At 35.1% G+C, this 13,185-nt stretch overlaps 1 protein-coding gene across 1 annotated transcript in view; it reads left to right on the forward strand.

Moving 5' to 3' along the window:
• Positions 1-1,263, forward strand: part of TMEM38B (transmembrane protein 38B) — a 53,351-nt gene extending 52,088 nt beyond the window's left edge. The window contains exon 6 of the mRNA XM_049627417.1: positions 630-1,263. Within this exon, the coding sequence (XP_049483374.1) occupies positions 630-842 (213 nt within the window). The 3' untranslated portion in view covers positions 843-1,263. The remainder of the gene's footprint in view (positions 1-629) is intronic.
• Positions 1,264-13,185: the final 11,922 nt, after the last annotated feature.

Below are 13,185 nucleotides of genomic sequence, written 5' to 3' on the forward strand. Positions count from 1 at the left end.
AAAACACACACACATACATACTGGAATATTGCTCAGCCGTAAAAAGAATGAAATCTTGCCATTTGCAACAACATGGTTGCATCCTGAGGGCATTATGCTAAGTGAAAGAAGTTAGAAACAAATACTACATGATTTCACTTACATGTGAAATCTAAAAAAAACAAATGAACAAACAAAACAAAACTCAAATATAAGGAATAGATTGGTGGTTGCCAGGAGCTGGGGATGGGGGGAGTGAAGGATGAAGGAACTCAAAAACTACAACCTTCTAGTTACAAAATAAGTCATGGGGATGCAGTGTGAAGCATGGTGACTGTAGTTAATCATAGTGTATTGCATATTCAAAAGCTGTTAAGAGAATAAATCTTAAAAAGTTTTCATCACACAAAAGCTTTGTAACCATGTATGGTGACCTGTTGTGGTGATCGTTTTGCAATATATACAAATATTGAAACATGTTTTACACCTGAAACTAATATGTCCATTATACCTCAATAAAAAATTTTTTTAAACAGTAAATAAGAATGTGTTTTTGATCTTTCTCTCTTTTAAAATTTACTTTCTCCTCTCAGTTTTGAGAAACAGAAGACATTTGTGTTTAAATTCAAAATTGAACTTTCTTTTTCCAGATAACCATGATGATTACAGAGACTGCTACTGCGCCTTTTGCTCTCTTGGAGGACGCATTGAGCCGGATGCTGTTTGGTTGGCAGCAGCAGTTCACACCATGTGAAAAGAAAAGTGAAACAAAATCATCTTTTAATGGTACTGGTTCATCGACCTCAAAACCTATAGCTGTTGCTTCAGATACTGTTAAAAAGAAACATACCAAGAAGACTTAGGAAATTTACTGTATGAGCTCTAAAGGCAGAATTTTTTTTTCTTACCTACCTGACAGATGGTGATAAATATTTGTATGTAAATGATGTGAAATAAAGTTTATATAAGGAATGGAGGTGACAAAAAGAAAGAACTTCTTTCTATTTCAGGGGGATTGTCTCTTTCTGGATTGTAATTTCTGAGTGTTACGAGTGTATCATGTGAAATTGTTTTTCTAAGTTATATATAAAAGATTCTATTGTGATTATTTTAAAAGTTTTATATTGATAAAGGGGGCTTAATTTTTTTCCCTAATGTTAGAAAAAGTAAACTTGCTATGATTGCAAATTAATAAAAATTAAAGCCTTTGTTTTATTTAGTTATTTTCATACACATTTTTTATTTGAATCTATCTGAGCTTTAGTTCTGCAAAATTAAACTTTTACTTTACGTGATCAGTATAATTCCTAGATATGGAAAACAATTCTTATTTAATTTTGAGCACTGGGAAAAGTAAACCTTCCCTAAATCACTTTATATTATGAATGAAAATAAATGACTAGTTTATATTTCAGGTATAAATACTGTATTTTTTAATGTACATTAAATGGAAAATATTTGAAATGTTATTTAATTTTTTAAAATAGTACTATTTTTCAGTGAGAACAGAGTATTGGTATGAGTCTCAATCTGAAGTCTATTTCATGCCCTTGTTTATAATGTTCCTTTTTTTCAAAAGAAAATTAGGGGTGAAATTTTTAATAAATTACTAAACCCAAGTTTTGTTTTGTAAGTTTCATTTTAGAAAGTTATTTTTTCTCTTTAAAACATTCATTTTAATTGTAGAATAAATCATTCTTGTCAGCATTTTGCATATTCTTAACTTCTTTCTGTCTTAGTTGATCTATGTTGATGGTAGTAGCTTAATGATTCAGCAAAAAGTATTATTTCAGCTTAAATTTTTTCCCTATGTCTCCTTTCTAGTGGATACTTTTCAGTTTTCTAGGTGAATGTCTCTTACTACTTTGCATATGTTTATGTTGCATTTTAATCTACATGTACATACATATATTATTAACTTTATTTTAAATTAAATCTAATTACCCTTATGTGGAAAAGTTCAGGTCTAATGAGAATTGTCCTTGGGCATTTGATATTAACCAGCTAACAAAGAAGAACCATAAACTAAAACCTTGTATGATAGTCCATTTGAATGAAGAATGATGTTAAATCAGTCCTTTTTGCCCCCCCACCCAAAAAAAAAGAGAGGAGAAAAGGTACTAACTAAATAATGTTAAACTTTCTTGTTTTATTTTATAGTTTAAAAGTCTAGTTAGAATTTTAGAACACTGTAACTAACGTGATTTTTTCTACCAAGACCATGAACCTCCTACCTGCAAAGAGTTAGTATGTATATAAGGCATTTGGGGATGGCATAGAAGTATTCAAATCACACTGAAGTTAGACATTAAAAATTTTTTTTGATAAATATAAGCACGAACAGGGTACTATGCTTTTACTTATTAAATAAATAAATATTTTGGGGGAGGAGGACCTTTGATAGCCTTGAGATGCTAAGAAGTTTATTTTTAATACTGTGTCAGAAAGCATTAAAATATTTGAGTTTTGTATTATATTTGATACTCTTGTAGTTTAAAACTTTTCAGAATTAACGTGTTACTAATTATTGACTTAGCTTTGAAGTCTGGGTTTAACTGTAGTTGAAATGATAGGAATATTGTTTTATACTTGTATTAAAGGCAATTTATTAAAATAAGTTATTTAGCACCAATGGACTATTATATTATTTTTATGTTTTTTGTTTTATATTTTTCTTGAGTTAGTAGTTCAGAACTTCTCTGGCATTTTGACTGATTTCAGTATATATTGAATGATTACTGTCCAAATGGGATATTGTTGCAAGCTTTATTAATCTAGTCATGCATCCTGTAACCTTCAATTCAAGTTTCTTAGGAAAAAGCTGTACTGGAGAACATGGCTTAGGCTTGAAACCTCCCACTCTGAATCTACTCATGCTGCCTAGAGACTTGACTAGATTTGCAAAGCAGATTGTTTAAACTTCTTTCCTAACATGTAGCATGAAAGAGGCCTGTGGGCCTGTTTCACACAGCCAGTCATAGGGAGTTAGTGAGAAAGTCAAGACCTAGTAGGTCTTCTTAAGAGGAGACAAGATGCTGGCAAGAATATGGGCTGACTTAGCTCCGTGGTTTCATCCTTTAGTAAAATGTGGCCAAATTAATATCCAATTCTGATTTATCACATCAGTCACTCTTTGCTGAGGGAGTAAGGGCTGGAGAGGGACCAGGTGTATGGAGCAGATGGATTTCAGTAGAAATTCCAGCTTCCCTCTAGGCAGAGACCAAAAGGTGGAGATGAGAGAAGAGGGGAGAGAGTCCCTCTTTACTGTGTTTATCTATTCCTTTGAGACCAGACACTATTCCATTAAAATCTCCCTCAAAACACAAGTGGATTGCAGTTGAGTGATATATTGGAAATGGAATAATGTGTTCACTAATGCTCTCTTCCTCTCTACTGCTTTCTTGGAGTTCACATTCCACTGGTGGAGAGACATGAACAAACAAATGTGTTCTTGTGGTACTACAGGTTATGAATAAATACTAAGCAGGATAGAAAGTGAGGGACTTGGGGGTGTTTGTTGAAATAGTATTGCTAGAGAAGACGTCTCTGTTAAAATTGCGTTTTAGCAGAGACCTGAAGAACACATCAGGGAGCAGGCCAGGAAGACATCCACGTAAGTACCAGGGTCTTTCAGTTTCTGTATATACTTGCGTTAGATTATGTACTTTTTTTCCTGAAGATTATCGAATTTATTTTTCTTAATAAGTACAATTTCACTCTTGTTTTTAACATATATATTTCTTTAATTTGTTTTTGTTTTTACATTTTTTTCCTCTTGAGGTAAAATTTGCACACAGTGAAATACACAAATTGTAAGTGTACACTTAAATAGTTTTGACAAATGCATACAACTAGATATCCTATACTATCAAGATACAGAACATTACCAGCACCTTGGGAAGTTCCTTTCCAGTTAGTCTGCACTGCACCCCTCCCACACACCCCAAACTGAATAGAATAAATAGAATCAGGTAATATATTCTCTTTTACATAAGACTTCTTTAATACTCAGCATAATGTTTTTGAAATTCGTTCGTCTTATGTTGCATTTATCAGTAGTTCATTCCTTCTTAATTGCTTAGTAGCAGGCATTCTACTGTATGAATATGCCACATTTTGGTTATCCTTTTGTTATCCTTTTGAATAAGCTGCTATGACCATTTTTGTATGATTCTTGTGTTAAGCATGTTTTTATTTCTTTTGGGCAAATACATGGGAATAGAATTATGTTTAGTTTTGTTTTTTTTTTTTTTTTAACATTTATTCCATTTTTGAGAGACAGAGACAGTATGAGTGGGGGAAGGCCAGAGAGAAAGGGAGACACAGAATCCGAAGCAGACTCCAGGATCTGGGTGCTGACAGCTCAGAGCCCAACACAGGGCTTGAACTCACAGTGAGATCATGGCCTGAGCCGACTGAGCCACCCAGGTACCCCGAATTACGTTTAGTTTTATAAAAAAAACTGCTAGACCTTTTTTCCAAAGTGGTTATACCATTTTACATGCCATAACAGTGTATGAGAGTTCCAGTGCTCTACATCCTTACCAAGGATTAGAGTAGTTAAATATTTTAATTTTGTCCACTTTCAATGGGTAGTTTGTGGTTTTTATGTTTTTAATTTGTATTTCCCTGGTGATTAATGATATAGAGCACTTATTTGTGTGTGCTTATTGGCCATTTGTTTACTTCCTGTGAAGCATCTCTTCAGATCTTCTGTCCATATTTTATTGGGTTTACCTTTATATTATTAAGTTATAGGGGTTCTTATATATTGTGGATATTGATCCTTTGTCAGATATGAATTTTGCACATATTTTCTTTTTGGTCTGTGGCTTACCTACTCATTGTTATAATGATGTCTTTTAATGAGCAGTGGTTTTTAATATTGAAGAAATCTAATTTCCAAGTATTTATTTTATAGTTACTGTTTTCTGTGTCTTAAATTTTTGCCTACCTCTAAATTATGAAGGTATTTGCCTGAGGAACTCCAAATAAAGTAGTAGTGCCTAGCTTTTATTGTGAGAAACACTTAGAGGAGAAACACTTTATGTTGTCATGTAAAGTAATAATTTTGTCATTCAGCAAGACAGTTGGGCCTAATTTTTGGTTCTGCTTGTTGAAAATTATTGGACACCTTCTGTGTGTGGTCACTTTTTCTGTGCTTCTACTAGTTGATATATTACAGGAGTTCAGTATTTTTCTCTTTGTGTCTGTTTAGGGACTTGCTGCAGGCAGGCTTGACCTTGTTTCATCACAATCCTGATATATAGAAGAGATGGTGAATAAGAATGTGATAATAGAAAATATTTTAAGAATGAAATAAATCTCTAAGCTCAGTGTAGGTATGGGATTGGAATATATAATCTAAGTGTATATTTGTGATGACTTTCACATGGCAGTGATCTGGTATGCAAACTTTACATTAACTTACATGGCAAACTGTCTGGTGACCCATGACAGTAGTTCTGTGGCATGTTTAAAGATAAAAAGTATTACTTTCTTCTGTGTGTAATAAAGATATTTAAGGTTTAATTGGGATCAAGAAAAAGTCAATTCATATGGCAGGATTATTAGCAGCAGCAGTAGTTCGGTTGGGGAGACAGGATTGGAAGGACTTCTGCCCGACAAATATAGTAACTTCGTATGTATTTTTACCCCTGTAGAATTATAGTATTGGTAAAGAGAATAAAGTTGATAACGGGCATTTGTATTTCTATAAACATTTTGTGTGATCATGCAAAGTTTGACTTAGAAATCATTCTAATCAATAAAAATAGACTAAACTGAGACTTTCCTTGAGAATAATACAAAATGAAAGGCTTCTGTTACAGTGGCTTTTAAATAACGTTTTTATATTTGACATCTTAGCTGTGAGAGGAAGTACAGTGTATCTTAATTAAATTTGCAAAGGACATTAGGTATTATGAAAGCCCGCAATGACAGGAAAAATTCAAAGGACTGATAGTTCTGTTTGGTAAATGATTTGGCTTAAAAAAAAATACAAGTATGTAACAGGTGAGAATTATATCAGAACCAAATCTAAGGAAATATATATGCATTTTGTAAGAAACTTTGAATGACAACAATTAATAAAACATTAACTAGGTATAGCCTTTGTTTTGAGTAGCCTGACACTTTGAGGGGTACCTTACTGAGGAAGAGCAAGAAATTCATTTTAGAGGACAAACAGCAGTCTTTGCCATGATTGCTTACCTTAAAAGATGGTCTTGAAAATAGTGTATGTGAAACTGTTTTTAAAACATTATTTCACAAGAGAAGAGTCTAGTTAATTTATAGGTGAAACTGGAGCTCTGCACCTTTTCGAGAGCAAATAATGTGCCTCAGTCATTTCAATGTGTAATATTTGAATCCCACTAGTCAGAGTGAAGTTCAGAAGTCTATTCTCATTACGCTGCTCCTGTGTTTTATTATTATGATGATGCTGTGGTGATGTAATGGTATTATTATGAAGAAGCTGAATCACTCTGCATGGCATTCTGACTCATGCGTTTCAATCCATCATGTTTATCACTGTACTACTATGTCGGTTACCACATTCACATTCTTTGTCTGATCTTTCAATATTCTCAGTTGGATACATGTCCTCCCGGCTTCTGTTATTCTTCCCTATGACTGCAGATCATGTATTACGACAAGTTTTGTGGTAATTAAATCCACTGGAATACAGTATTTGAAAAAAGTCCCTTCTCTCTCTGTCCCTCCAATCTTTTCCTCTATGTGGTAGTGTGTTCAAGGGGCTTCAGGTTTGGTCCGGACTGCTTATCTTGAGCAGTGTTATAATGTTAGTAAAGGAGACTTCAAGCCAAACTGTCCAGAATTGTTAAAGTACTTTCCAGTCCCTCTCTGAACTCAATCCATAGGATGCTACGCCACCCAAGGACAGTGGGAATGGCACAAATTGAGTTGATGGTCACTAATTTGAGTCAATAGGCGGTGGGTGAAGCAGTTGAGAAATGCGTAGAAGGTGTGGGCAGCAGGAACAAGGTTGAGAATTTTCTAGGAAGATGTGAGACTCATTAGAAAGGGCAAGTGATTTCTGTGCTGGCACAGTTATACCCAAATATTAGGTCTGAAATAAGGTGGCAGAGAGGCTAAATTCTGCTCTACCTGTTATTAAGGCTGCCAAGGTAAAGTTCTTTCACAGCAGCTATTTAAAGGACAATCATCCTGCGGTCTTAATATCCTAATAGATGTCTTAGAAATGAAATCTCTTTCGTTTAATACTACCTTCCAGTACACAAACCTAGAACCCTTATTTCCACTTCCTTCTCAGTGACTACCTCCACAAGAGATCATACTTAAAGCCATTCAAAAACTGTTCGTTTTGTTAATATGTAGTTTGCTAAGCCTTTCTCTGAGTACAGGAACCCACTGAAGAGATTCTTTGCAGAAAAGTGAAGATCTGCTTCAAGGTGACTTTCAATCCTTGACTATATCAAAAGGCAGTTGACACCTCACCATGGAAGATAAATTAAACACACATTTCACCTCTGACAGGGCACTCCCCACAGAAAGCACCCTACTACCTAAAGGAGGCAGATGAGTTCAATTCAGGTGAGGATGAGAGGAAACTCGCAAGGCAAGTAATCTCTATTAGAAACAGGAACATTTCCTCAAAAGAACATCTATCAGATTTGCGTTTAAACATTTTAATTGATGTAGAACATTCAGAAAAGTGTAAAGATTGTGTTTGTCTTGTTAAATTATCACAGAGACCATAGCCATGTAGCCAAAATGAAATGAAGCATTATTAATATCCCCTTGTTTTCTTTTCTAGTCACTCCTCTTCCCTTCTCCTCACAGGTAACCAGTATTCTGACTTCTAAGATCAGATGTTTGCTTTAACTATTTCTGAATTTTATATGAATGGAATTGTACCATATTTGTCCTAGTGTGTCTGATTTGTGCATATGTTTGTGACTCATCTGTGTTACTTTGTGTAGCTTGTAGTTCACGTATCTTCATTGCCAGTGCTGCACTGTATGGCTATACCTCAGTTTGTGTACCCAGTCTATTGTGTTGATGGGAATTTAGATTTTTAGTTTTTAACTATTGCAAATATTGCTGCTACAAAAATATTCTTTTGCTTATCTTTTGATGCACATGTGTATACATTTTTGTTCCGTATGTTTTTAGGAGTGGGTCATAGAGTATGATGAACATAGCTTTTACAGATGGATCCAAAAAGGTTTACCAAATAGTTGGCTTAATTTGCACTCCTACCTGCAGTGTTTTGAGAGTTCCAATTTCCCTGCTGCCTTGCCAATACTAGGTATTCTCCATCTTTTACATTTAATAATTCTGGTGAGGTTATAGTAGTATCTCATGTTTTTAAATTTGTATTTCTCTGGTAACTAGTGAAGTTGAACATGTTTCAAAGTAAGTTTATTGGCCTTTTGGATATCCTCTTTTGTGAAGTATCTGTTCTGGTTTCTTGCCCATTTTTTTCTGTTGGGTTGTCCTTTTGTCTATGTATAGGGTACTGTGTGTGTGTGTGTGTGTGTGTGTGTGTGTGTTACATACACTGTGGTTATGAGCTGTTGGGCAGTTTTATGAATAGCAAATAGTACATTCTTTCACTCTGTCAGCTTGCATTTTCACTCTTAATAATTAAGTACCATGAACAGATGTTACTAATTTTAATGTCCAATTTAATAATATTGCCATTATGAATGATTAATACCTTTTGGTCTTACTTAAGAAATCTTTCCCTGTCCCATGATCATGAAGATATTCTCCTATATTATCTTCTGGAACCTTTATTATTATATCTTTTATTCTGAAATTTTCTAAAATTCTACCTGGAAATTTATTATTTTTGTATCGTGCGAGCATGGGGTCGTTTTTCCTTCTTTTCTTTTTCTATATAACTGTCCAGTTCATTCACGATCATTTGTTGAAAAGTGCCACTTCATCCCTAGAAGAAATATGGATCGAGGCACAATTGATAGACATTCTGCCTTTCCTCTGACAATATTTGTCTCTTTAAAGTGACAGACTGTGAGAAAAATTTTTGGCTAATTGAGACACAGAGAACAGCTTGCTTTTACCCAATATACCAGAGGCCCTTTTTGGTGGGGAGGGGTATGTTTGTTTCAATATTCAATAAATCGTAAATTACCAGGAAAACAAACAAACAAACAAAGGCGCCACTTTGTCATAAATTGGACAGATGTGCATGAAAATATTCTGGACCCTGTGTGTTATATTGTTCTATTTGTCTGTCCTTAACCCATATTACATATATGCTATATATGTATTATGTTAACTACAGTAGCTGGATTAAGTCTTCACATCCAGTAGAATAAATCCTCCCACTTTGATTTTTTTCATCTTCAAAGTTTTCTTGTCTATCCTTTCCCCATCCTTTTCTTCTATATCAATTTAGAGTTATCTTGTCAGTTTCCACAAAAATAACTTGGAGTCATTATTGAGATTTTTTAAATTGGGATTAAAAAATTTGTTGGGATTTTTATTTTACTTATGCCTTCTTGAATGCTCTTCCTTTCTTTATTTAGAGTTGAGTTTCTGACCTATTTTCTTCCTCCCTAAAGAAGTCCTTTTAACATTTCTTGCAAGGCAAATCTATCTACTGGCAACAAATTCCCTCCATATTTACTTATCTGAGAAATTATTTATTTCTCTTTCATGTTTGAAGAGTAATTTTTCAGGGTACAGAAGTCCAGGTTGGTGGGTTTTTTCTCTCAACATTTAATTATTTCATTCCATTCTCTTGTTGCTTGCATAGTTTCTGAGAAATTAGATGTAATTCTTATCTTTGTTCCTCTATAGGTAAGGTGTTTCCCACCACCCCCTACCCCTCATTTCTTTCAGGATTCTTTGATTTTCTGTAATTTGAAAATGATATGCTTACTTGTAGTTTTTTTGGTATTTATCTGGCATGGTGTTTTCTGACCTTCCTGGATCTCTGGTTTGGTGTCTGACTTTAATTTGGGGGGAAGTCTCAGTCATTATCATTTCAAATATTTCTTCTGTTACTTTTCCCTTTCTCTTCTCCTTCTGGTTATTTGCATACATGTATGTTATACTTTTTGTGGGAGCAGTACTTGAATAACCTTCCTTTTTTTTCAGACTTTATTCTCTTTGCTTCTTGGTTTCTAGGGATTTATTGATAATATCCTCTAGCTCAGAGATTCTTTCCTCAGTCATGTCCAGTCTACTAAAAAAGCTCATCAAAGGCATTCTTCATTTCTGTTACAGTGTTTTTGATCTGTAGTATTTCTTTTGGTTCTTTTTTACAATTTCCATCTCTCTGATTGCATTGCTTGCCCATCTGTTCTTGCATGCTGTCTACTTTATCCATTATGGCCCTTAGCATATTAATCATAGTTATTTTAAATTTCTGGTCTAGAATTCCAACATCCTTGCCATGTCTGGTTCTGATGCTTGCTCTGTCTCTTCAAACTATGTTTTGACTTTTGGTATGCCTTCTAATTTTTTCTTTTTTTCTATTTTTATTAAATGTTTAATTATTTGAGAGAGAGAGAGAGAGAGATACAGAGTGTGAGTGGGGAAGGGGCAGAGAGAGAGGGAGACACAGTATCTGAAGCAGGCTCCAGGCTCTGAGCAGTCAGCACAGAGCCTGACGGGCTCGAACCCACGAACTGTGAGATCATGACCTGAGCTGAAGTTGGAGGCTTAACCAACTAGGCCACCCAGGCACCCCTCTAATTTTTTCTTGATAACCAGATGTGATGTATCAGGAAGAAGAAACTGCTGGAAATAGGCCTTTAGTAATAGAGTGGTGAGGTGTAGGGAGAGGGGAGGCTTTTTATAGTCTTGTGATTAGGTCTCAGTCTTTCAGTGAGCCTGTGCCTCTGGACTGTGAACATCACTCAAGTGTTTCTCAGTTTTTTTCTCCCCCTTTAAATAGGACAGAATGGCTAGCATGGGCTTACATTAGGTATTTCCCTTCTCCAGGTCAGTTAGGATCTGATTAATACCCCAGCAGTTTAGGCTCTGGTTAACTAGATACTCCTTAGGGCAGGCCTTATTAAGAACAAAGTCCTCTGACTTATGTCAAAATGATTCCCCTCTCTCTGCTGGAAGTGCAAGGAGATTTTTCCCCAGTATTTACTGTGGGAATCTAGTTGAGCGTCTGCAGGTAAATCTCACAATATTGTTGGGGCCCACTTATTACTGGGTACCCCTGAAGATTTTAACTCTCAGAGTTGTCTCCACTGAGCCTTCAGCAATTCAGCAAGTACAGTTTAGGTTTTACTACTTAGCACTGATTTTGTTGGCAGTTTCTGCTGGTGAGCCCCCACTCTGGTAAACTGAGACTCCCTCTGTTTGCCTGTTCGTTTCTGCAGTCTTGGGGGCAGTGGTTTACTCTATGTCTTCTCTTTTCTTATGGATCTGAGATGTGTTAACTTTTCAGTCTGTTCATCCTTTTACTTGTTAGGACAGAGTGGCGACTTCCAAGCTCCTTACATGTGGAATGGAAATTGGAATTGTCTCATTTTTTTTATTGTGTAAGATAAATGAAACATAATATCTACCATTTTAACCATTTTTAGTTGTACAGTTCAGTGGTATTAAATCTATCCAAGATGTTGTGCAACTGTCACCACCATCCATCTACATAACTATTTTAACTTGTAAAACCAAAACTCTATATCCATTAAGCAATAACTCCCTATTTCCCCCTTCCCCAGCCTTTGGCAGCCACCAGTCTACTTTATGTCTGTATGATTTTGACTACTCTACCTTGTATATAGGTGGAATCATACAGTGTGTATCTTTTTGTGACTGGTTTATTTCACTTAGCATAAGGTCCTCTAGATTTATCTATGTTGAAGCATATGTTAGAATGGCCTTTTTAAGGCTAAATAATATTCCATTGTATGCATATACCACCTTTTATTTATCCATCCATCTCTAAATGGACACTTTGGTTTCTTTCACATTTTAGCTACTGTAAATAATGCTACTATGAACATGGGTGTACAGATATCTCTTTGAGACCCTGTTCTCAATTCTTTTAGGTATATACCCAGAAGTGGAATTGCTGGGTCATATGGTAATTGTATTTTTAATTTTTTGAGGATCTGCCATTGTCTTCCATGGTATAGTGGCCAAACCATTTTATATTCCTGACAGTGGTGCATAAGGGTTCCAATTTCTCCACATCCTCTCTAACACTTATTATTTTCTGTTTTTAATTTTTCCTTTTTTTTTTATAGTAGCCATCCTAATCAGTATGAGGTGATATCTTATTGTATTTTTGATTTGCATTTCCCAAATGACTAGTGATATTGAGAATCTTTTTATGAGCTTATTGATAATTTGAATATCTTCTTTGGAGAAATAATCTATTCAAGTCCTTTGTCCATTAAACTTTTTTTTTTCATTGAGTTTTAGGAATTCTCTATATATTCTGGATATTAGTTTTTTATTTGATATATGACTTGCAAATTTTTTCTTAAATTTTTAAGTATATTTATTTTGAGAGAGAGAGAGAGGGAGAGGGAGCAAGGGAGGGGGAGAGAGAGAACTCCAAGCAGGCTCCACACTGTCAGCACAGAGCCCGATGCGGGGCTTGAACCCCTGAACCATGAGATCGTGACCTGAGCCTAAACCAAGAGTTGGTCGCGTAACCAACTGAGCCACCCAGGCTACCCTGACATGCAAATATTTTATCCTATTACTCTGTTGATATTATCTTTTGATGCACACAATTTTTAAATACTCATGAGGTCCAGTTTGTTGATTTTTTTTTTATTTTGTTGCCTTTTCCTTTGATGTCATATCTAAGAAATCATTGCAAGATTCAGTGTCATGAAGTTTTTGCCCTCTGCTTTCTTCTAAGAATTTTATAGTTTTAGGTGTTACATTTAGGTCTTTGATCTATTTTGAGTATATAGTGTTAGGGGAGGGCCTAGCTTTTTTCTTTTGCTAAGTGGCCATTTTGTTTTCCTAGCACCATTTGTTGAAAAGATTGTCCTTTTCCAACTTAATGGAAGATCTTAGCACCCTTGCCAAAAATATGAGTTATTTTTATTTTGGGGCTCTCTGTTCTATCCAGTTGATCTGTATGTTTTTATGCCATTACCACACTGTTTTGATCATTGTAGTGTTGTAAGTTTCGAAGTGAATGTCCTGGCTTTGTTCTTTTTCAAGATTGTTTTGGCTGTTTGGGGTTGCTCGAGCCTCCATATAAAC

Source organism: Panthera uncia, chromosome D4, assembly GCF_023721935.1.
Source record: "Panthera uncia isolate 11264 chromosome D4, Puncia_PCG_1.0, whole genome shotgun sequence".
Lineage (NCBI taxonomy): Eukaryota > Metazoa > Chordata > Mammalia > Carnivora > Felidae > Panthera > Panthera uncia.